The 26,213-nt window shown below is 40.4% G+C and overlaps 2 protein-coding genes across 7 annotated transcripts in view; one reads left to right on the top strand and one right to left on the bottom strand.

The window, feature by feature from the left end:
• Window positions 1-2,263, top strand: part of rap1gds1 (RAP1, GTP-GDP dissociation stimulator 1) — a 33,546-nt gene extending 31,283 nt beyond the window's left edge. For both annotated transcript variants that reach the window (XM_031314673.2, XM_031314674.2), the window contains 2 exons: window positions 351-479; window positions 1,444-2,263. In XM_031314673.2, coding sequence (XP_031170533.1) covers window positions 351-479; window positions 1,444-1,571 — 257 coding nt within the window. In that variant the 3' untranslated portion in view covers window positions 1,572-2,263. The remainder of the gene's footprint in view (window positions 1-350; window positions 480-1,443) is intronic.
• Window positions 2,264-8,175: 5,912 nt separating this feature from the next.
• Window positions 8,176-24,871, bottom strand: tspan5a (tetraspanin 5a). Of its 5 annotated transcripts, none has more exons than XM_031314675.2 (11): window positions 24,467-24,871; window positions 21,577-21,627; window positions 20,128-20,274; window positions 19,867-20,037; window positions 18,384-18,509; window positions 16,281-16,328; window positions 15,184-15,300; window positions 15,007-15,068; window positions 12,114-12,225; window positions 10,140-10,180; window positions 8,176-8,734 (listed from the first exon to the last, which is right to left on the bottom strand). In XM_031314675.2, the coding sequence occupies exons 1-9, from the start codon at window positions 24,545-24,547 to the stop codon at window positions 12,153-12,155; spliced, it is 876 nt and encodes a 291-aa protein (XP_031170535.1). In that variant the 5' UTR covers window positions 24,548-24,871; the 3' UTR covers window positions 8,176-8,734; window positions 10,140-10,180; window positions 12,114-12,152. The 5 variants fall into 5 exon arrangements, with proteins under 5 accessions (XP_031170535.1, XP_035850166.1, XP_031170536.1 ...); XM_035994273.1 differs by having other exon boundaries at window positions 8,176-8,738; window positions 10,141-10,180; XM_031314676.2 differs by lacking the exon at window positions 12,114-12,225 and having other exon boundaries at window positions 24,467-24,870.
• Window positions 24,872-26,213: the final 1,342 nt, after the last annotated feature.

Genomic DNA, 26,213 nt, shown 5'->3' with positions numbered 1-26,213 from the left:
TATCTGGAGGAGCAAAAAGCACGGTGATTCTCTTTCCCTTTAGGAAGTAAACGGTGGTGTGAATGCGCCGTTAAATGTCTACCTATTCAGAAATCCAGTTTACATAACCAAACATGCTGGAGGCACATGAAAAAAGTTGGGCTGCACTTGTGAATATGTGATCCAGCGTGACCAGAAGCTTGGTAGGACTGTATGAATGACTACGTTAAGGCAAAGGGCTAAACTGTACTGTACTGAAAACACTTGGACTCAGTCCTGTGACTATATTATTTAATAACACCTGCTTTTTCTCTGTAGTACATACTGTAGAAAACATATGGTGATATTCAGACTCTTTCTCTGGATTTCAGTTGCGGCTGAGAAGGACTTTGTTGGAGCCAACCTGGTGTCGGTGCTTCACAAGCTGCTGTCAGACGAGAGGAGTGCACCAGAGATCAAATACAACTCTATGATCCTCATCTGTGCAGTCATGGGCTCAGGTGAGACTTCAAAAGTTGATAAATACATGTATTGAAATTTAAGTCCTTCAAAAAGTCCTAGTAAAGTCAGTTCTCCAAGGCATTGCATATTGTAGCTTGTTTTCAAAATGTATATTTGTCCAAAAAGGTTGTATGCTAAAGTTAGCATGAATTTAAAGATTGCATGGGCGCGTAGTGGGATTCTGTGTAGTTTATTTATGGACAACCATTAGCACCCTACTAACCCATGACTGCTGCTGCTTCTTAACGTTACATGAAGGTCCCTTTATACCTCGGCACTACCTAGCTAATGGGGAAGGTCCCATCTCTGGAAATAACTGAGAGGCGTAACATCACTTTTCTGTGTCAGAAAGAAAGTTGTAAGTGTAGCCTCGATGGGGATCAGTGCCGTCAGGGGTCGTGGAAGTGCGAGTACCTTGCAGGAGCGTGCACAGCTTAAACGAAAAACCATTTAATCTCATACTGAGATTCAACATCAACTGTTATTTCTCCCTTAACTTTGTCTCTAGAGATCTAAGAGTCAAATAGTTTCAAGAGTACATACTTTGGGCAACTTTTTCACTTCAATATTTGTTTTATTTATCACAAGTCATATCGTCATCGATCCCAATATTGAACAATATTATTGCACCTTAATTTGCCACGTATATAAACATTTGGCTAATTGTTACTAAGCTGCTGGCTGAGCCAAAGCAGCCCCTCTCTCAGTGAGTGGCCTCAGCACAGGTAGGAGGACAGAGGACAGGACAGTCAAGTCATACTCCACATTCTCCATCTCTGTTTCTCTTTGGAACACAAATACGGTTTACCTTCACTAATTATTCAAAGAAGAACTTATTTTAAGGAGATAAACTCAGAGCAGCAGATGAGTGTGTATGAGGTCACTCTGTTGTTGTATGTCCCACTGCTTGAATGCCAGCTTTTATTTGAATAATTCCCGATCCTTGTCCCCCTCTCTTTTCAGAGCCTCTCCACAAAGAGGTCCAGAGCCTGGCGTTCATCGACGTGGTGTCCAAGCTGAGGGCCCACGAAAACAAAACGGTCTCACACCAGGCGTCGCTCACAGAGCAGCGACTAACTGCCCAGAGCTAAATGACTGTGTCCAACCCCACCCACACCATCCACCCAAATGCCTGCCTGACCACCTGATCACCTAATGACACCTCATGACTGCTCCCACCCACCCCGTGCCCCATCGTCATGTGCCAAGGTACCATGTCGCGTTAACTGCCAGCCAGACATAGTCATGTGTCTACCCCCAACCCTTTGCCCCGCCCATCTCCACTAGGGTTAGACTGATGTTGATTTGGAAAGCCAATTCTCTGCGCTTATATACAAATCATAAATTCAATTTTTAATTTGAATTACAAACATTTCACCCAGAATTAGATCCTTGTTTGGGTGGAAAAGCCTCCGAAACTGTTTTTAGACTACTGTGGGGCACCGACACTGAAAGCCATAATAATGAGATTTCTGTAGGTGGGTTAGCAGGTCCCTAAGGCAGGGTGAGGCAGGTTTCAGGTCAGGCTTTACAAAGCTACACCCTGAACTGGTCAGTGGAGGGATTAGTGTAGAGGTGGACACCATTAACTTACTGCTCTATCTACGTCAGTCTAACCCTGGTCCCCAACTCTACTTGTGCATGCATCTTCTGCTACAAGTAGCTCCACAGGAGCTGAGGCGCCATAAACAGCCTAACGCAATAGATAAGAGACAACACTCTTTTACGACCATAGCTGTGATACCATCCGCCGGTAACCCACCAGTGAAAAATGTGCACAAAAGAACAAAAAAAACGACTTTCCTGTTGTGACTTCTTTTTCCCATTTTTAAGAAAAGCAGGCATCCATGATGTGCCCAGTTGTGTCCCATGTAGCTCGAGTATAAATTGACTAGAAACTGTGCATGTTTTAGTCCTGTTGAAGGTGTGACAGTGTTCATTTTACCTCTCTAGTGCTCGCATAGCCCAAAGTACAGCCCACTCTGCTCCACTGACACCTCCACACTCATTCTTTTTGCACTTGTTCTTTAAGACTTTGATCTAGAGATTTTATCTGATTTTGAATTCAACAGTTGTCCAAACCCATTCCCCCTGCTCCAACAGCTGTACAGTGAGGTTAGAGGCTCCTTCAGTCTCCACCTAAGAACTAGGTGAATCCATCATAGTGGAGAACAGGGCTGTAGTCAAGTCTACCTTCGTGGGTCGAGTCCAGTAAGCTCCAAGACGGAGTGCAGCCGAGTTGAAGTCCAGACCAAAATAGGGATTGATTGTGTGTCTATCCAAATGGCAATACGGCAATGTTTTACTAGTTTAACCATCAACAGAGATGAACAACTTCTGCAGGAGCTCCGTTAGCCCTGATCCAGCACAGTCATACTACTTATTGCAGTCTTGTGTTGCCTCCCCAAAGTTGGATTTCAGAAGATGTTGTGATTTAGGGCTGGGCGATGGGGAGGAAATCAGATTTCACGACATTCTTGACCAAATACCTCGATGTTGATATTGCGGTGTTATTCTAGGGTTGACAATTGGGGCTTTAACAAAATATCTTCACACTTACAGTTTAGATAAATAACTTCAATAATGTGGCCATAATGTCTAAGTGGGGAAAAGGCAATTAATAGAACAGCTAGAACAGTCTGGTAAGTTCAGAAAAGTACATCACTTTACTGTAATGCAGCCTTTAAAACCAGGACAAGACAACACTTCTGTCATATCACGATATTACGATATCCAAAATCTAAGACCATATCTAGTCTCATATCACCATATCGATATAATATTGATATATTGCCAGGCCCTATTGCGATTACAAATGCACAAATCTTCGTGGCGATCCATAAGGGGAGAAAAGCAATGTCAGGTGGGTGCAAAGTAAAGATCTTTAATTCAAGTCAAAACCAAGCATGTCAAATCTTTGATTTGACATGCTTGGTAAGAAAGTCTTTTCTTGGTCAGATGAAATCATGTTTTTGATCATGTTTGTTACCTTGCACCCATCTTTTAGGTTCCTAAGAAGATTGCCTATCTAACATCAATCCAATCGATGCATGGCAGTTTGCCTAATCTTGACACTTTGTGTACCCAGATTTCTACAGATCAAATTCTTGCTTTTGTAGCACTGTGGACAAACTCAAGAAAATATCAATTGACCATCATTTATTATATTTTTGGATGGACTGAGATGGTGGAGTAATCCATGAAGAGCAGCCAAGAACAAGATAAGTTTAAGTCAAAGTAGGCATGAGACTAAGAATTCAGAACGTAGACTGGAGTACTACAGCTACAAAGATTCACTGCGTGGGATTTGGTTAGAACACACAATAGTGCCCCCCAAATCACAAAAGTGGGACACTTTGAGTGTGATTTTTGGGTAGTAAATAAAGCAGCCACCATTCCTATGTGTGTGTGTATACAGTTTGTAGTTGTGTGTTGTGGAGCAAAGTCTGGGATCTTGTGAGAACAGGTAATGAATGCAGACACAGAACGGTCAGACAGGTCTCTTTATGTATGACAGTTGGTTCTTCTAGTCAAGGGATTTCTGCTAACATGCACATGTCCCACACTGTACCACGCTCTGTTAACATGCCACGGTGGGTTTCCTGGTCCGGGCCCACGCCATTTTTTTTTTTTTAAAAGGTATGAATGGTTATTTATCAGATTTGTGCTCTTCTAAAGACACATGCCTGTGGAGATGTATCCATAGTAATGCGTAAAATACTATAAACTTAAGTGTTTGTTGTAAATGTCATGAGTTGTACATTTGGAGGACTGTAACTCAGCAGATAATTAAAAGATGATAGCTGGTGATGGCTGATGTCTTTATTCCTACAGTATCTGTGTTCAGACCAAATACCAAATAAACAAATACCCTTTTCATTTCTATGACCTAATCATTTAACAAAATATTGTATTCACAGTGTACTAATAGAACAGTTTCTTTTTCTTTTTGTGGTTTTGTCCCCCTTCGCTCGCCTAGCTGCTAGCGTGGCACGCCCTCATACTCTGCTTCTGACTGGCTAGTAGTCCTAACCTAGGTACTGAGCATGTGCGACTCCCAACAAAGATGTTACAGCAGTGAGAGGTCTCACTCTGTAGCTAAAACAGAGAGCTCAACACCCAGGGTGAAAAGAGGAGCTGCAGCAATGTGCAGTACAACAAAAAGATGATGTTTTTTGAAAATTAAACTATGTAAACCTATTGTGGTACAACCTCAAAATACAATTATGAATCTGAAAATGAGCATAATATGAGCACTTTAAGTTTACACTAATAAAGATACAATATGTAATTCAATGCAGGACTTAGGCCTAAAGCTGTACCAATGCAAAGTTGGGGATTCGTGAGCACCGGTACGTTCAAACGGTTCGACAGGCTGATCCGGTACATACCAGACACTAAAAGGAGGAGGAGCAGTTAACCATAGTCCTCAGAAATCCACCAGAGGTTAAAACGCCAACACAAAGACAGAGGAAGGGGACGGACATCCAGCGGAATTTCCCTCTGCACCTGAACCGGAAGTGGAATGTTGAGGATAAAGACTAATAATAATAATAATAACTTTTATTTATATAATGCCTTTCATGAAACCCAGAGGGATGGGCTGCAACACCAAAGGCTCTGTCTCTGAAGGTACAGAGTCTGGTGTGGGGAATGGAGAGCAGGCCAGGGTGGGGTGTATGGAGGGAAGAGGTCAGAGAGGTACTGTGGGGCCAGGGCATGGAGGGATTTGTAGGTGAGAAGGAGGATTTGATATGTGATGCGGGACTTAATTGGGAGCCAGTGAAGGTGGATGAGGGATGGGGTGATGTGCTGCCAGGTCTTGGTGTGGGTGAGGGGCTGAGTGGATGGTTTGGTGCTGATATAGAGCGGTCTATCTTCTAGACTGGTGCCAGCTCATCTTTTCGTTGACGGTGCAATCACAGTGTGAATTTCATTTCCCATTGGGTCAAAATAGGTTGAAATAAAAATGCTTTTCAGATGGTTTGGTGTCAGGATTATCTGTGCCGCACAACTCGATTCCTCCATTTTGTGTTAGCGAAAGAGACAGAAGTAAGGCATGCAGTAGATCAGAGTGCCTGCTGGAGTAGAATGCCCTGTTGTGCTCATACACTGTATTTTGAATTAGGATAATCAATTACAAATTAAATATATATTTTTCCCACATTCGAATGATAATTTAGATTTCAAATATACAGCAACTGGCTCAATCATCAATCAGTCCGGTTGTTTGGAATAAACACAAGACTAGTTTCTAACAGCAGCTATCCATCTATCAGGAACACTGACAGATGATGTGTGGGAAGTGAGACGCCTTGACAAATCAGAGCTCTTGGTGCCAAAAATCTGGACAAAAAATATCACTCAAGAATACCTTAATTCATTTTACTTGATATTAAAATCAGTCCAATTTCAACAGGACATGAGACAAGGAAATTAGAGGAGGTAGTTACATTACAATGTTTGTGGGATAAACTGTGACCATCTAAACAATCTGTACAAGTGGTACAGGTAGTGATAAACAGCAGGGCCCTAGTACACCTCATTAGAGCATTTTACAACCCAACATAAGCTCTGTAGTGACCAATCGGCTTCAGTAGTAATGAGTGTTTTACTGTCCAATACACCAGGGAAGTTACAAAACCAAATCAAATGTACAATAAATATTTAGTATCAAAAACACTTGATCCCTTTTTTACGTAGCTTAACACTACCACAATTCAGTGTACGAGTTCCACATCAGTCTGAACGTACTTTACTGAAAGAATACTGTAAAAACAAAACGAGTGATCCATGTTTCGAGCAAATAATCGCTTTAAAAACCATCAAAAGAAACACTGAGAAAGAAAAAATAATCATCTTAGCACTTTGCATTTCAAATTTGGTTTCAATCCAAAATGGATTTAAAGATGTTGTTCATTCAATGTGTATACTGATCAGATGTGCCACAAAACACACGTAGTGAAAGACAACCACTGGATACACACGCCAGGTTAGTTTCCATTCAAGTAAGGGCAGAAATGAATATGAAAATAATACCACCAAACTGCGTAAACCTGGCAAGGAAAACATAACCTCCTTGGCAACGGTTAGAACCAAAATATGAAATGACAGCGGGGTTACAACTGCATTGGATTTGCAGTCATACGTGGATCAGAGCTGGAACGTGTGTCATAATTATCCAGACTTTCTTAAAAATATTTCTAAAAGGTGTGAAGGGTTTCACTGCTGAAAGTCTCAGGACTGTCATAAGAGCCGTGTAACAATTACAGTAACTTCTTTATGTGTCCTGATAGGACTGGGCCAGCCTGTGCTTGGGCTGATTTTCATACTTGAATTTCAGTAGAGATGCCAAAACTTTACTTTTTCAATTCCTTTTTTCTAGAAATATAAATACAATTGACACATTTTTCATTAAAAAAAAAAAAGTAGTAGTTCAGATTTTTCAAGCCTATATTTTCCCGCGTCACCAAAAACGTAACGTACTCAAGTTATTGGTCGCCGTGATCATTCCTCCTGTCTAAAGTGGTCAAAACTAAATCCCTCAAGTGGTCTGTTTGCCAAATCGCTTGCGTATCTTCTAAAATTGAGGTCTTTTTAATAGGGTTGGGCATCGTTTGGATTTTAACAATTCTGATTCCAATCCCGATTCTTCCTTTCCATTCCGGTTCTTACCGATTCTCGATTCCGGGTCCTTGAGGGGTGGAGTTGAAAACAGGTCACATGCTTATCTCACAGGTAGAGGAAGATTTCATTTAGATTCAATGGTGATTTACAGTTTTACCTGGCTTTTTCAACGAAAAATAAAGCCAGACTTTATAGAGTGCCGTGCGATCTGTGGCTGCAGCACAACAAGCACCTGGAAGTACGGCGAATGCTACGGAAAACTAAACTCACACGTTAAAGGATAACTACGGTTTGTTTTTTAACCTGATATTTCCAAGTGAATATCTTTTTGGTCTGGTCTCAAGTTTGCTTTTTCACAGTTCTGAAAATCCAGAAACATCTTTCGGTTTAAGCAGTGGTTAAAGGGGAACTACTGTTTTTTTCAACCTGGACCCTATGTTCCTATGTGTTTGTGTCTAAGTGACTGATGGGAACAACAATCTTTGACATTGGTCCAGTATTAAGAGAGATCGCTGCAGTCGGCAGCAGAGGAACAAGCTACAATGTAAGTTAATAGGACAATTGTCCAGCTTGTATTTACCTTCACTAAAGTGCTTGTCTCTCCGCTGCCGACTGCAGCGATCTCTCTTAATAATAACATATAACCAATGTTGATTGTTGTTCCCATCAGTCACTTAGACATAAAAACATGGAAACATAGGGTCTAGGTTGAAAAAAACTGTAGTTACCCTTTAAATTTAGAACCGTAGTCGGATTCGAAACCAAATTTTCCATACGATTCCAATAAAAAAAAACTATTCCATTGGAATCATAACTTTTGAAATGATTCCAAGTGGGAACCGGTTCTTGATGCCCAATCCTAATTTTTAGTTGCTGGGACCAAACACCGCTGTCAGGACAAAGACGCCTACTTGATTCGGCTAACTCTGACTGTTAACCTCAGATTTTAGCTTCAGCTTCCAACTCTGGAAAGCATTTTTATACGGAGTGAGGACTGTGGATTTGTTTGTGCTACGACGGGATTATTTCACAGTGAGTATTGAGAGTAGGAAAAATTATAGCAACCAATAACTGTTTTTTTAATAACATCACTAAATTAGCTGACCCCTTAGTCCATTAGTAACTCAGTATGCTAAATAATTGGAATAATTTGTAGTCCTTTCTGCTTTCATGCTGGATGAGTTAGTATCAGCTGATCTCTGGAGCCACTGTATGCACAGTCCGAGACACATGGTGGAAAGGTACATAAAGCAAGCGCTCCACTTTAAAATAAGCAAATCCTTAGTTTTTTGTACACAACTATTTCACAGTCCTACATGATGGGTTTAGCAATGGAGCGTTATTTCCACAGTGAAAAATACCGATCTAATATCAAAAAGATGTATCAAAACTCCTACTCTCTACACGTAGCTATAAAAACCGGAGCGTTGTGACAACGTGCACGGAGTGCATGTTTAACCATCCACTGCAACAATTCTCTTTTTACACAAGTCACACAGTGTTATATACAGAGCATGTCACATATTAGTGCCTTGAAAAGAAGGTGCTGGTTCAGAGAACAAAATGGTGCCGGTGATCAATGTGGTCCTCTGAATGCTCCACTGACGATGTGTTCAAAGACCCGGAGCTGACAACACAAAATGAGACAAAATCTAATTAACATTATTTTGATTTTTATGCGATCCTGATCTACACCGGATTTACATTTTTATTAAAGAAAGGCAGCGGTGGAAGAAGTATTTGGATCCTTTACTTAGCTACAAGTACTAATACCACACTGTAAAAATACTCTGTTACAAGTAAAATTCCTGCATTAAAAATGTTACTTAAGTAAAAGTATGTAGGTATCATCAGGAAAAATGTACTTAAAGTATTAATAGTAAAAGTACTCAATGCAGAACTCTCCTCCCATTGTAGAAAGTGTAACTTTTTCAGATTTTATAAACTACATGTGTTTTGTGTGCAAAAAATCTCAATGTGTAACTAAAGCGATCAGATGAATGTAGTGGAGTAAAAAGTACAATATTTCTCTCTGAAATGTAGCGGAGTAGAAGTAGAAAGTGGCATGAAAAGAAAAGACTCAAGTAAAGTACAAGTACCTCAACATTTGGACTTAAAGGGTAACTACAGTTTTTTTCAACCTGGACCCTATGTTCCTATGTGTTTGTGTGTAAGTGACTGATGGGAACAACAATCTTTGACATTGGTCCAGTATTAAGAGAGATCACTGCAGTCGGCAGCAGAGAAACAAGCTACAATGTAAGTTAATAGGACAATTGTCCAGCTTGTATTTACCTTCACAAAAGTGCTGGTTTTACCACTGACAGACTCAGATTATTATTCTAAGTGTCTGACAACATTATGGAAAGGATCCCTACAGAGATAGACCTTTAAAACCTCTTTAAGACCTTTATGTTTAACCAGAAACAGCTCTGAAGTCGCTAACGCTAAACCCACCAGACTCCATTTAAAAAAACAATACTTTTAGTGTGTATAGAACCAACGTATTTTCACATGTAAATTGGTGAACTATGTGTTTATTTCAACCAAAACTAGAGTTGTGATAGTTTTATTTTGTTTCTGTCGACTTTGAATGAAGTATATTTTACAATGCTAAAATTACTGTTTATTTATATGGAGTCTGGTGGGTTTAGCGAATGTAATTTCGCGGATGTTTTCATGTTTAAAAAAAGATCTTGCTCTTTAACAGAACCTCCTTAGAAATCCTTTCCATAATGTTGTCAGACACTTAGAATAATAATCTGAGTCTGTCAGTGGTAAAACCAGCACTTTTGTGAAGGTAAATACAAGCTGGACAATTGTCCTATTAACTCACATTGTAGCTTGTTTCTCTGCTGCTGACTGCAGTGATCGCTCTTAATACTGGACCAATGTCAAAGATTGTTGTTCCCATCAGTCACTTAGACACAAACACATAGGAACATAGGTTGAAAAAAAAAACTTAGTTACCCTTTAAGTACAGTACTTGAGTAAATGTACTTAGTTACATTCCACCACTGAAAAAAGGTTACCTGTTAGGATTGAACTGCTGCCTCAGCATCAGGTAAAGAAACTGGAAAAGAAGAGATAGAAAGCAAAATTCATTAGAAAGCCTTGAAACCATCTGCTTATTAACAAAGCTCCAACACCCCTGTGTCGTTCGTACAATTTCAAAATAAAAGTTGAGGACAGAAGTTAAGGGTTAGGTTGGGAATGCTTGGGAAACAGTGTTGTTGTGCAAAGGATCAACGGTCTAAACTAAAGGCTGGAGAGAGAAGACTTAGGATTACATGTTGAGGCACAGAAAAGACAAACAGAAAAATGTATTTAGTTGCCAAATTTCTTGCAAATTTAATGGGTTTTAGTTTTTAAATGTAGAATTTAAATACTTATTTAATTAATCAAATTATAATTAAGTTGTGAAAAGTCCAAATGAAATGGTATCATTGCTTTCCTGATGTGTTGTATTTCCTGTTGAATTCTGTCAGCTCGACAGTAACGGTTGCCCTTGGCAACCAGATTGAGTCAATTGTCAACCATTTCGTGGTCTCTGGTTGCCCCCTTTGGAAACCACCTGTTCAATATTTGTGTTTTTTTTTTAATATATATAAAAACTTACAAAACTTACAAACTGGAAAATCTTATTTCAAAAGAAGTCAATATTTTATATGGTTGTCTCCATAAACTTTAAACACAACGTTCGTACACAACACAACATTTCAGCTGTTGTGCGACCGCTTTCCACACACATGCGTTTGCCGTGAAAAGATACAGGCAACGCAATTTTCTGTTCACGTTAACGGCGCATGTTAAAACCTGGTGCTAATTTGGCACCGGTGCCACCGGACGAAATGGCAACGCGGATTTCGGTTCCTCATTACGGTGCCACCTAAATGTCTGGTCTGCTCTCCGAAACAGACGTTAGAGGCAAACGGAAACATCGCTGCATGTCACGCTAGTAAACACTAATAACACGTTACACAGCAGGTAACGTTAGCCTACCATTAGCTACAGTAGTAACTGATTTAAACACGGTTAAAATGCTGACAGCTAAACGGTGTAGTGTGACTGTATTTCACTGTAGAGGATGCCAACAGCGCAACAGTCTGCCGCTAAAGCTGTGAGCTAAAAGACACAAACTAGCACTATGGTCACTGCTGTTGTCTGAAAAACTACAAAGACGGGAATAAAGGTTGCGTTTACGTAAAACTGGTAAACCTTGTGGTGCATTCAAAGTTATTGTAAAATACCCTTTTCTCATCTGAAGTAAGTAATTATTGTTAAAAGTTATTATTACATTTTTAATCATTTAAATTCCCCTCTTTTTTGTGCTGATCTGAAAATGTATCCGATCCGTGACTCCAAACCGTGATCCAATCACTGAGTTTTGTGATCCGTTGCACCCCTATTTGAGAGGGATGGGAAATTATATTGCAAGCCATTATCTCATTGTTTCATTATTAAAATGTGGTATAGTTACGTAAGAAATGAATTGCTCCAACTATAGGCAGTTTAAAACATGGCAACCCCATTATCAATTTTGGCAACCAAAAGCTGATGCCTGGTTGCCAAGCCGGCAACCAATTTAAAAAGTCAGCGTTGAGCCCTGTATGTGATTAGTTAATTAATGATTAGTTATGGAGAGGAAGGCGTTATATTTGATACAATAGGTGGAAGGTGGGGTTGTTGATATTTTTCTGATAACTTTATTGGTTGAATTTGTGCAGTTACACCCATCAGGGCAGTATGGACTCACCACTGTGGAGGCAATGCTTCTCAGGAAGTGGGAATGTTATATGCCCGTTTAAATGTATCATTTCATTAATTAATACAATTAAAAACTGACTCCAGTGGCTCAGTTTTGCCTCCATAGCACACTGCAAGGGTCGAATAAATACCTAGCAGCTCCAGGTTTACAGATTCAGACCTTAAATGGAACACAACACAACACCAAACAGAGATCATCTACCCAACCACAGCAAAGCTCAAGACACAACAACACCCACCGGCTACAAACACACACACAGTGCATGTGTTTCTGTGTCTCATGAGTAGTAAGCCGATGCTTTCTTGCTGGAGTGTGGTGGGAGGCGACGCATGGAGAGAGGAGGGGGCACCCTGATGAAGCATGGAGGAGGAAGAATGAGATGAGTGTTGGCATCGTGATGGTAAAGCTTAGTAACCCTCCTCCCTTTACTCCCCTCAGCCTGCTGGGAATGACTGCTGATAGAATTCAAACATCTTTTTCTGCATATTGAAAAAAAAAGATGTTTGATCAAAAGCTGATAATATGTTCTTTAGATATGTATCTCTGCTTTTGTCGTTTATAAAAGAAGGCATATTTCAAGGGTCCCTAGAGCCTCTGTGCCAAAACTGCATACTTTCCATTTCTTGATTTTATTCTAATTTGTAGCGCCCTGCAGTGTCCTGCTACGTCCTGTAACGCCCTGCAGTGCCCGGCTATGCCATGAACTACTACAACTACTATTTCTGGTCATTGTTTTATTATCTTTACTGTGACTATTATTGCCACTGTTCATCACACCCCCAACCGGCACCGTCAGACACCGTCTACCAAGAGCCTGGGTCTGTCTGAGGTTTCTGCCTAAAAGGAAGTTTTCCTCACCACTGGCGCACTAAATGCTTGCTCTTGGGGGAATTACTGGAATTGTTGGGTCTTTGTAAATTATAGAGTGTGGTCTAGACCTACTCTATCTGTAAAGTGTCTCGAGATAACTCTTGTTATGATTTGATACTATAAATAAAATTGAATTGAATTGAATTAACTTATATCTCAACCTGCACCATTGTACACCTTGCTGAGCCCCTGAAGTCCCAACATATTATATATCTTGTGCGTACAAGCTCGGGATCTTGAGCAAACAGGATATATCAATATTGGGCTAACAAAATATTAACTGGCACACACAAGATATGGATCATGGGCACAAAAATAAAAAAAATATCTTTCATCACTTAAGGGGCTCTGTACTTTTCAGACCTACGTAAATACTTTGCATCAAGCATTCTTCTTAGAGACGAAATATAATTTAGACTATTGTTTTTGGCTGATTATGAAAAATAGTTATGTTTGAGTTAAGAAAGGACTTTGATGTCTCTCGGGGAGGTGAGTAACAAGCAATAGCCATGTTTCCATTTAATTGTTAAAGGGTAGCTACAGTTTTTTTCAACCTGGACCCTATGTTCCTATGTGTTTATGTCTAAGTGACTGATGGGAACAACAATCTTTGACATTGGTCCAGTATTAAGAGAGATCACTGCAGTCGGCAGCAGAGAAACAAGCTACAATGTAAGTTAATAGGACAATTGTCCAGCTTGTATTTACCTTCACAAAAGTGCTGGTTTTACCACTGACAGACTCAGATTATTATTCTAAGTGTCTGACAACATTATGGAAAGGATCCCTACAGAGATAGACCTTTAAAACCTCTTTAAGACCTTTATGTTTAACCAGAAACAGCTCTGAAGTCGCTAACGCTAAACCCACCAGACTCCATTTAAAAAAGCAATACTTTTAGTGTGTATAGAACCAACGTATTTTCACATGTAAATTGGTGAACTATGTGTTTATTTCAACCAAAACTAGAGTTGTGATGGTTGGAAAAGTAGAAAGATGACCCAAAACGGCTTTTCATAGTTTTATTTTGTTTCTGTCCACTTTGAATGAAGTGTATTTTACAATGCTAAAATTACTGTTTATTTACATGGAGTCTGGTGGGTTTAGTGAACGCAATTTCGTGGATTTTATGTTTAAAAAAGGATCTTACTCTTTAACAGAAAGGTCGACCTCCTTAGAAATCCTTTCCATAATGTTGTCAGACACTTACAATAATAATCTGAGTCTGTCAGTGGTAAAACCAGCACTTTTGTGAAGGTAAATACAAGCTGGACAATTGTCCTATTAACTCACATTGTAGCTTGTTTCTCTGCTGCCGACTGCAGTGATCTCTCTTAATACTGGACCAATGTCAAAGATTGTTGTTCCCATCAGTCACTTAGACATAAACACATAGGAACATAGGGTCCAGGTTGGAAAAAAAATGGTAGTTACCCTTTAAGCAAATTTTAAGCAACCTTTCAAATGTTGCAAATAAATGTGAATGAGGCAGGATTCCATCAACTGGTTTGCTGCGGATGAACTGGACTACAGTGTAGTTGGGTCAGTAGATGGCTGTAATCCGCCAGTAAACCGAGTAAAAGAAGTACAGGTTGCTAACTGGAAACAAAACAAGTCGCTTTAGACCATCGAACTACGTGACAGCAACATGGAGAGAGGTCATCAGGAATTTGTTTTAAGTCAGCTAGTTTTGGCCATGTTTCATGCTGTCAAATTAATATAATATCTGGGAAGACAACAGCAGTAGAAACAGCTGATCAATCCTGCAAGTTAATTTTCGCTGCAGCAGAACTTAACGTTTCCTTTTCCCATTTAGAGCATCAACTTGTTTTCCACAAAGGCAAAAGGAAGTTTTATGGAATCCTGCTGTTTCCATCAAGCTTTTTTTAATGCGATACTTTAAAATGTGCATACAAACGTGTGAATGGAAACACAGCTAATGCCAAAATACTTTACATTATCCAGAGCACTGCTAATTGTAACTAGTGTAAGCCAAACTAAATTAGCAAATCTTGAAAATATCAAAATGCACAGAACAGGAACCTTTTTTTACAAATCTAAAATATGGCCATCATGTGTCTCCAACATAGGCCAGCATTTCTACTATGCCAAAGAGCTGAAATGCCTCATGTTGTGAAATGGAAAAGTAGAAACAGATGGGTGCAAATCAAGAGAAGTGTGCTTCACAAAAACAGTGCTGTCTGTATGAGGACAGATGAGACACTGAACTCAAGTAGAAGAAGTGAAGATCATTTTCTCACCAGCTCGCCTGCACAGCTTCGATGTCACTCACTAAGTTTTGGGCCAAACAAATCCCAAAAATCTGTGGATGAAAAAAAAATATTGGCAACATTAGACTATATTAAAAGAAGAAAATATGGAATGATGCTTTAAGGGTTTTGTTTAGGAACATTCTGAAGGTAAATATGTGAACTGGCCTGCAGTAGTGCAACTCCAATAAAGATCCCGGCCACCAGGGTGAGGTTGTCCTGCAGCCACTTCTCAAACTGAGGCACGCAGCCCTTCACATTGATGTAGTCCTTCTGCTCCGAGTCCTGAAGGGATCAACACAACCTCCTCTCATCATCTTAAGTTTTGACTCAAGAGTCCTTTATTTGTCATTTTTATGCACCACATAAAAAACGTCCACTAGTCAATAAATAAAGTCAGTGCAAGACTTTAAAATTATAAGCTCATAAATAAAAACACTTAAAGCTATAGTGTGTAGCTTCTGTCCCCCCCATGAGGAATTCTAAGTAATGATAACAACACTGTCGACGCATCCACATGATACAAGCCTTCAGTTACAGTTCACCACCCCCACCCCTCCTCAGAACAGTTGTTGGTAACCAAGGAGGACATGGAGGATTAAAAAAACATGATGGAGTCTTCAGAAGAGGTCATTATCTTCACTGGAGCTCCTGCAGGGGAAAGTCAGCGGACGCCACAATCTTCTGAACACAGTCACACTGAGAAATCCAGAGAGAGTTGTGTGGAGCTGATAGTCTGAATTATCTTTGTAGCAACTCATTTGGCAACGGCTTGAATGTAACGTTTATTAATATCAAAAAGTTACGCACTAAAGATTTAATAAATAAACTAAGATAACGCTTAAATAAGAACTAGTTAAATAAACTTAGATAATGCTAAAATAGAATGAAATTTGAACTTTAAAATGAACTGTACTCAATGTACTGATAACATAGATTAAAAGAAAAGTCTAAATGAAAACTTAAATAACAATGAATGGAAAAATAGTAAAATAAAAAGATACCAGTTTCATGTCTGTGTGTCCAATGCAGAGATAGCTCCACAATGTGTCCTAAAGACTGGAGGCTTACCTTGTGTTAAAAAAATAAATAAACCTGCCTTCCAACAACTCCAAGGCAGAAAATAAACTCTGTCGTAGTCTTTTATTTGCATCTTTTTACCAGACTTACCAGGCAAAAAAAAAAAAATGAAAAAAGAAAGAGTACATTTTCCAAACTGGCTGAATGTTTCTCTCCCTGGGAGAAAAAAATCAAATGTTACTTACTGGTTTTGCTCGAATGTCATATCCACACTGAGTGTTTATTACATCCTCCTAGAGACAGAAAGAATACCATATTTAAAATCAGCGTAATGATGTAAGCAAGTGTCTTTGCTAGTTTAAAGGGGTGATAGAATGCAAAACCGATGTTACCTCGTCATAGTTGAATAACGACAGTTCGGTGGGTAAATAGGACATACAGAGAACCTCAAAATCCCATTGATACCCCTATCCTCTGCAAATCTCACATTTTGAAACTGCTGCTGAAAACGGGCGAATCTGAACAAAGCTAAAAGTTGACATCATCTCAACTCCTAGTCTTTGTCACGCCCCAACATTTGCATAGGCTCCACCACTGACCTGAGGTCAGCTTAGTCTTCTGAATCTAGCTAGATCATGCAGAGCTCCAGAGGTACGCTATTTAATTACTAAATTCACTTCTGAGACTTTTTATGCGAGAAATCAACTATGTAGAGGTCAAATATGGGCCGTTTTACGAAAATTGATGGCTAATTGCAAATTTTGTCCGACTGTGTGTCACAGTTCAGCAGGAGCTCAGCAGGCTACGTGACAGCGGCCGGTGCTGCCTCGCCGCCCGGCGTGTCCACTTCATAGACTCGCTGTGAGCTAGCTGGATCTCCGTCACGAAGGGAAGCCCGCGGCGCTCCATACCCGCGCAAAGTCACCGGTTACTGGGTTACTGGACTACAAAATGCCGAGGCCCTGATGGAGCTCCAGGGCCTGCAGCTAGCCACGATCTTTACCCATAGGAATGAAGGGATAGTAGCAGCTAACGAAATCCCTAATGTTCACAAAAATGCATTAAATTGAAATCGGACACCATTGTTAGCTTTATAAGACATTGGGGTAGATGTTATATAAGTGGCGTGACGAAATTCAAACTGTAAATATACGAAAGTTATGCCGGCAGATGGCAGCCGGCCAGCTCCGCGGAGCCCCAGTCGTCCAGTAACCAAGAAACGGTGACTTTCACTGGGTATGGAGGTTGCCGTTTTCTTGTCAGACTGTGCAGCTCCTGAAATCCGACACATCTTACCAAATTTGCAATTAGCCATCAATTTTCGTAAAACGGCTTGTGGGAGCTAGGGGCGAATGTGGCTCCGGCCGCAATCCCGTACCCGGTCCGGCGCCCCCAGGAGAGCGTCGGGCCGGACAGGGGGGACTGCGGGCCAGAGGCTCACGGTCTCTGGTTGAGCGCTCGGGTACCCCGAGGCGGAGGAGGAGAGTCTGTCGACGCCGCGCGACTCCAATGTGTTTCTATGTGGTTCGCTCAAACCAATCAGCGCGTAGCTCATCTAAATATTCATGAGCATACCATATTTGGAAGAAAAGCTCTTGTTCTAAATAGAGCCATATTCACAGGGTAGTTAAGGGCCCATAAAATAGCATTCGGGCAATTTTCAGCCCAACCAATGTTATATACCCTATTAGGAGACCTTAAAGAACAGTGTGAAATCATTCTATCACCCCTTTAAGACCAAGGCAGTTGTCAGTCTCCCGTCCAGCGCCCACGTTGTTTAAATAGCAAATGCACCTGCCCCCATCTGTGGCCCATGGGCCTGCTGGTCTTACAGGGAGGTGTGTTCAGGTGCATTCTGGGCGTATTGCTATCTTAACGCAGCATTTCATTGTTATTTTAACAGCAAATTAGTAAAATGCTCCTAGGCTCGTGCACAGCACGCGCACACTAAGCTTGTCACACACACAGGGACGCACAGCAGCACACACACATGCCGAGGTTACAAATAAAAATATTACGGTGCCAATCCTCCATCATAATAGCAATGCTCCAAGGTCCAAATGTGCCTGGCTTTTAAAGGGAATGGGAGATGATCTCTGATTGGTTGATTGTATGTAACGACCAAAACACCCCTCTGATTAATGAAGACACTAAGTACAACCCTTTAGAACCATGCACTTTTTCCGTCATTAAACTAGCAAAAGTGGATTTGGACACACCCTAAACGCACCTGCGCCAGGCGCTTCACGCCGTGCTCTTAGATCGTTAAAATAGGGCCCCCCTGTTGTTCTGGCCCTGGAGCACATGTGCATGGAGAACTCTGTAAATGTGAACATGCATACTCCTACCGCTGGATCCTTGGTGCAGCAGGAGAAGGGAACTCCACACTTTTCCCGACTGGGATTCCCATCAGTACAGTTAAAATAGATGTTCAGGTTCCAGTCGTCTGCCCCAAACGCACCACAGCACTCCCACTGAAGTCACACAGAGAGGACACAAATGTGTAAGATTCCTATTGGTGGAATTCCAGATTTCCTCAATTTGTATACCAAAATGATAAAAGACCTTTTTAAAAGTACAGTTTCAGACCCATCAAAATGGACCTGATTGGTTCCCTTTACTTTACTCAATCAGAACAGCTTGTGGCTTTCTCAAGTGTAAAGGAGCCGCTAGAATCAACACAAACTGAAAGTTACATATAGACACTTTAAGTATATGTACCCTTACAACAATGGTTGTGTTTGTAGATTATCACAGCACACCCTGGAACAAACTGGACTGTTCGTAAACTCAGAGCCCTGTTGGAATATATATATAACGTTAAACCACACATTCAGAGCAGCAGAGCGTACTCTAGGCACCCAGTGCTTAACTGTTCCTTAATTCATATTGAACAACAGCCCACTTATTTCAGCGTCAGACTGGATTTACAAACGTACCCATGTAGAGACTAGGGATGTAACAATGCATCGTCAATCAGTTAAAAATCAATATAAATGTGTAAAGATTACAACCAGTTGAGATAAAAAATAAAAAAAGAATTGCGATGCAATTTTTAAACGGCGTAGGGCGTGATGTACTTTTGATTTCACTTCTTTGACTTGAGTTCTCTATGGAATGGAGACTCTCTCTTCACCGTTACATATTCCATATCAGTGGAGTGTCTTCACTCAGAGAACCGAGGTTACAACGTAACCAAGCGTTTATTTTTTTGAAGATATTTTTTTTATTTATTTAGTTATTTGGATGTGGGATTTGTTTTAAAAAATCACATTTTTTTTTTTTACATTTTTTTTTTTTAATTTAAGATAAAATACAATTTCACTTTTGATAGGATATCTGCAGCTCATTCTGTTAAAAAACACTCATGAGAAAATCATATGGTGAACTTAAAATGGTGAACCCTGAGTTGAGTGGATCGTTACATCCCATAGTAGAGAAACAAGTAAAAGTCCTGCAATCAAAACTTTACTAGAGAAGTATGGAGTAGTAGGCCCCAGTCAGACAGAGCGTGTTTTAGCAGCCAGGGGCAGCTTTTTGTAATCTTTTGCCACTGTGTGTTTTGAATTGCATTTAGTATTTCATGCTGTCATTTCAATTATGAAATCTGTGAACTGCAAATTAACATTTGACAAATAAATCTTAATTCAGGTCCACTCGATGCGTCTCAATGTCTTGTTCAGCCAACTGAAAACTCCATATGCTGAAGAAGACTGAATATGGTTAGAAAGCTCTGGATAAAGCTAGTAAGTGGACTTTGTGAGACTATAATTTTCAAGGTCGAGAATGAAGTTTCGTGTTCATGCGTTTTGTTTTTTTTTTCTGACGTACATATTCCTGAGTGAAGTCGATGAGGTTCTGTAGATCGATGTCGTCGCGGTACGCCCGGATGTTATTGTTGATGAACAGGTTGAGCTGGTCTTTGATCCAGTCCTTAAAGACAAATGCCAGGATTCCCGTCGTCAGCTCCAAGAAAAAGATGATACCCAGAAACACCGAGAACTACAGCAGGAAGACAGAAAATGATGAACATGATTTCCCCATCATGCATCACTGCAGTGTGTAAATTGGAGGTCTTTTCATGGAACATACAAACTTTAGTAGAAAGGTGTTCTCCCGCAGTGCACCAATGCATCCTGCAAAGCCCAGAATGAACATGACCCCCCCGACCACCATGAAGAGCCAGACTGGGTCCAGGCCCCCCAGGTCTGTGATGGACGAGATGTTGGACAGGACTCCCTGGAGGGGAGAGACAGAGGACAACACACACTCTGAGCCAGGCAGCTGCGTCTCTTTCAGGGCAGAACATGTTTGCCAAAAGGGTCGCAGTGACACACAAATAGGATGGAACTCGAGTCAACTCGGAGAGGAGAAATAATGCTGCTGCAGAGCTACAAAAAGTTAAGCACGATAATTCATATGATTAACAAGGTTTTTTTGCTGCGCGCACCACATTGACTGCTGCTGTATGAGAAGGCGGCTGGCCGTGCAGGGAGGTGGTCGGGGAGGAAGGCTGGGCGTTAACATACAGGACTTTTAAGCCGTGGAGCAGAGTTTGCTTTGCGGGGAAAACAAAAAAGACTTTCGCCCAGGAAATGCTTGTTCCTTAGGAGTGTTTTAATACAAACCACCATCTTTTCCTAAACTTAACTAGTCGTTTTGGTACCTAAACGTATCTTTCGTCGACGCATAACGCTCACTTTTTCTTGCCTAAACTTAACCGTAATCTCCGCCGAAATGACCGGCAGGTCACTCTACTCTGTACCCGGCGCACAGTCACCTATTCTCGGGTAACCGAACCACCAACTACCGCTGACCTGACGGAGCACCATGCGGAGCGCCATGCGGAGCACCATAGCTGGCATCACGAAGTTCTGTAGTGGCTTAAACAGCCAGCAACTACCGCTCTGTAGCACGGAGCTCTGTAGCCAATGTCACGTGGCCAGTCGGAGGTCTCCTAGTTTTCATATGATATAATTCGTTTTAGTGTGCATGACTTTTCGTACGATATCACATGAACCCGTTCATGAGAATGCGTTGTCTTATTTCTATCACCCTGGGTTCCATTAGTAAATATACAGTAAACTCAGTTTGAAAGCTAAACACAGTTTAATCACATTCACAAGGATAATATTATTTAAAATATTTATTGGTTGTCCATTAGGGCGCAACAGAACACGCTGCTACACTATGTTTGTTAGATAATTGTTAACTGTCTGTCTGCTGTTAGCGTGAAGTGGGTTTATCAGAGCTTGTTTGATTGAAACAGATGCCATCTGCTGGCAGAAACAAGCTTGCAGAGGTCATGAATTGGTTGCAGATCATAAAACCGAAGCAATGTGCTGATAGAGGCTATAAAGCTCTGTCATTTGATCCATTGTTTGTATACAATTATTGATTAGTGCAGCTTTCATTTGCATTAAGTAGTAGCACGAAAAAAATCATCTCTGAATTTTTGTTTTTAAAAGGAATGAAATAAATTGTATTGTAACACTATATCTCTATTTTGCATAATCACTAATAATAACTGTCTCTTCTTACCTTCTCACTCCATGCCCACAGTCCAATTCCAACTAAGGCCATGCCCAGGAGCTGCAATACACCACAGTCATGTCAATCACTGGAAAGATGTGTTGATGCAACATGACATGATGGCAGTCTGACACATTGTTATTTATAAACATACAAATAGATTTCCTCTGAGGCCACTGATGTGGGATCAGTTTGCATGGTTCTGCTCTGAGCTCAGCCTTCTTTATATCTCCTACTGTCTTCCTTTCTATCCCAGTATGATATCATAGCTCTGTTGTGTAGTTTTCATAGTAGGTTTACCCTTACAACAAAGTCACAGATGCTAATTTAGAACAAGGGGTCTTTGGAGGATTTTTTCCACATTACATCATGACATCACACCTTTATTACATCAGACCCATAGACTGTAAAAATAGTGGACATAGCACCGGTGACGTCACCTGCTTGTTTGTGGACTGCCTTTTTGAAGGCAGGAATTTGCATTTTGGTCGTCGCCATCTTGAGAGGACGATGCGGCCAAGCCAGTGTTGTTTATGATTTCAATGGCGCAGCGCTAAGCTAAACGCTAAAGGGATAAAGTCGCAGATTTTACACCCTTCTAAAGCGAGTTATCCAGTGGAGTTTTGCTGGTGGGTAAACACAGACCTCGGGGTTATGGTGCTATTCATCTGCATGTATGGCAGTACTCAGAGCTGGTTGAAAATCGGCAGACTTTCCCTCAAGTTACTAGCTAACGCTAGCTAGCCAGCTAGCTAGCTATGTTGGCAGAACACTTCTAGGCGACCAAAAAGTTCCACTTAACTTTGATGACGTGAAAATACACAGTGAGAGGCTCAAAGTTTAAGGTGAAAACATGGACAACACCCAAAAACAAGTTCAGGTCTATTTAAATGTACACAGTGTTAGCACAGTTAGCATTATTAAGCCTCTGTCCTGATTGACAGGTCGGCGTGTAGCCACGCCCCTAAAGCTTTAAAAAATAAATGGGACCATCATTTACAAAGTGAACATCATGCTGTATTGACGAAGACTTGAAACAAGCGATTGAGAGCATAAACTCATTTTTAAATGTTAACTGAGCTAATAAATCAAGGAAGAAGTAGGGTCATTTTCTCATAGAAACAGACTATTTTTGGAACCAGTGGAGTCGCCCCCTGCTGGAAATGAGATAGAATGCAGCTTTAAGGCACTTCAGCATTGGCTTCTACTGTTCACACCCAGAAGTTGCCGCTTGGTTAGACCTGAAACTTGCATTTCACACATGAAACATTTTTCTATGTGCACTTATTTTTTTACTTTTACTTCTAATATATAAAGGATATTGGCATTAAAATTATTTTTTGCGAGTGTTAATTTCTGTTCAAAATGCAATGTAATGCGCTTGCAAAATATAGTTCTCTGTGCCAAAACATACAATTACTCGCTCAGGAATGTGACACATATAGAACGCCATAGGCCTTGACCAAGACGAGCAGCGCTCTGACAGTTTGGTATTTTCCTGACCTTGAAATCCTCTTGGCCTATCTCTGTGGTATTTTGGTGCCCAGCACATGAATATTTGAATTTAAGAATATTTGGAAAATAGCTTCCTTATTATTTAGGCAAAATATGAATAAAATGGGCAAACATTTCACTTTTTATGAAACAATTAGTGGATTAATTGATTAGTTATTGGACACATAATTCATCTGTCACACTTCTGATTATCACTTCATAATTTCAATTCTTAAGATTTCAGTCCTAGTCGATTTAATTTAAAATGTGGGATTTTGGGCATAGTTCCTTCTTGTGGAAAAAAGCATTAATATAGCATTTTTTTTCTGGGAATGTTGAATAGTGTCACTTAGTTTTAATATGAATAGATAGTGACTTAACAGGCATTTATTTAAATGAAAATCTTCGAGATTACAGCTTTGAATTAGCCTAAATAAAAATACTAAATAAATAGCTGTGAAGATGTACTGCTTTCCTTTGTTTTGTGTTATAGTAAATTTACGTTCTGGGTTTGTAGTGGCATTAGGTACATGCTTAAGATGAATTGGTAATGAAAATAACTGATAGCAGCTTGCAGCCCCAATTTACATGCAGAAATAGAGCTGCAAAGATTAAATCGATAATTGTCAACTAATAAATGAATTGCCTTTTTGATATTCGAGTCATTCTTCAAGATTCCCGCTTGATGAATGTGAATATGTCCTAGTGTCTTCTCTCCTCTGGGACAGTACACTGAACATCTTTGAGTTGTGGACAAAACAAGACATTTGAGGACGTCATCTTGGGCTTTGAGATACACTGATCCACGTTTCACCATTTTCTGACATTTTATAGAACAGCTAAAGAAAATAATCCACAGATTAATCAGATGTGAAAATAATTGTTAGGTGCAGCCCTATGCAGATGATATTTCATTGAACATCCAATAGTGTGGTAAAACTGGTCCAGCTCACTCAGATTATATATGAGCACTCTGCTGTCCACTATATTTGACATGAGTGACATCACTTCTTAAAACATATTAGGCTACGTCATCATGTCAAAATATATTGTGACGTGTATGTCCCGCTGCCAGTGCATGTGTAGGCTATATGAATGATAAGCCTGCAGCCTGCCACTGAGCTCTCATTAGTTCACTACAGAAAGCCGATTAGCTCTCAGCTGTGAACTGCCAGCAGCTCTACATTATACATTACTAGACGAAGAGAACCACAATAATGCATGCATTGATATGTCTCTGAATAGAACACTTGAACGACAAGGGTACAATGATAAGATGTGATGATGATGATGATGATGATGATGATTGGGCCTTCCTCCTATTGGCCAGTGGACATGATAATAAGACAACTGTGGCCGAGCGTTACTTGAGAGAGACGTAGAATAAAGCAATAAACCTTCTTACCCAAAACAGGATGTTGAATCCAAAAATGAAGTATTTGATGCAGCAGCTGACTTCGTTGCCTTTGTAATGATTCCCCGACATGTTTGAGCCTCATCAGCGCGGTGTCTGCGGGAGGAAAAACACGGCCTGCTTCACAGGCTTTGTGTGCGGCGGGGTGGAACAGGTTCAGCTCTCCGAGGATGCATTTCACTTGGTCCGCTTCTGACGTTCTCCCAGCCGCTTCACAGCCACATCGGGAGCATGCTGGGAAACAGCAGGTCAGGACGCGCTCATACACGTAGCATAGAAGACATAAAGCGGGCTTTAACGCAGTAAACCGCAGAATAAAAAAGATCCTCTGTTTTGTGGGCAAATTGCGCCTACAGGAGGCGGACCGCTGCTGCTGGTGGTCGTCAATGATTGGCTGAAAAAAGACTTGAAAGACTGGGATGCAACTAATCGTATCAAAGGAAAGATGGGGCACTTCCTGTGTCCTGAATGATTCAAGATTTTGATTTGCCATTTGTGCATACACCAAACAGTCCTGGCACACAGGAATTATTGTGTAGGCTCTTTGAGTCAAGTGAAAAAATGAAAGGGAAAAGATAAGCATACCGACTAAATCAGAAAAAGATACAAGGTAAATAAAATAAAATAAGACAAAAAACATAGATACTATACAAAGGAGTGCAAAAGTTTTGCAGATGGATGGATGGATGGATGGATGGATGGATGGATGGACTTTTTTAATCCCAAATTGCAAGTTACCAAGGACAAACGTACACATACTCACACACAAACAAAAAATACAAGAAATATACTAGAAATAATAAATAAGATAACAAATAAGATAAAATAAAATAAGATAGCAAAGATACAAAAAAATGCCAGAACAACTACTGAAAAATATACTTGATGAATGAAAAACAATGTACATGTATATACAAGTGTAGAATAAAATGTACAACCTACATACATAAATATATCACAAAATATAATATGTATAACATATAAGACATAAGATATTAAATATGAAGTGACCAGTGTGCAAGTAGCATAATAGCAATATTGTAATGTGTGTGGTAATGAGGTAGTTATCTCACACACAGCTGTGAAATGATGTACAGTTGTATGGAATGAGGCAGGAATGATTTCTTGTATCGAGTTGGTTCTTTTAGCGGGTATGTATCCAGGGCCACATTTAGGACCGCCTACTAACTGTGTGTGGAACTACGTAATCATTCAAAGTAGGCTATTTCTAATGTCACAAAAACACTGAGAGTAAATCGTGTGTTTTGAATGTTATTATCATACTGTTAGTGATTCAATTCAATTCAATTTTATTTGTAGTATCAAATCATAACAAGAGTTATCTGAAGACACTTTACAGATAGAGTAGGTCTGGACCACACTCTATAATTTACAAAGACCCAACAATTCCAGTAATTCCCCCAAGAGCAAGCATTTAGTGTGACAGTAGTGAGGAAAGGAAGAAACCTGGGACAGACCCAGGCTCTTAGTAGGTGGTGTCTGACGGTGCCGGTTGGGGGGGTGATGAATAGTGGCAATAATAGTCACAATAAAGATAATGGAACTATGACTAGAAATAGTAGATGTAGTAGTTCATGGTGTAGCAGGGCACAGCAGGGCGTAGCAGGGCATGGCAGGGCGTAGCAGGGTGTAGCAGGGCACGGCAGGGCATAGCAGGGCATAGCAGAGCGTAGCAGGGTGTAGCAGGGTGTAGCAGGGCGTAGCAGGGTGTAGCAGG

This window comes from Sander lucioperca, chromosome 17 (genome assembly GCF_008315115.2).
Source record: "Sander lucioperca isolate FBNREF2018 chromosome 17, SLUC_FBN_1.2, whole genome shotgun sequence".
In the NCBI taxonomy this organism is placed as follows: Eukaryota; Metazoa; Chordata; class Actinopteri; order Perciformes; family Percidae; genus Sander; species Sander lucioperca.
The sequence above is the reverse complement of the archived record's forward strand: the minus strand, read 5'-3'. Positions and strand labels throughout refer to the sequence as shown.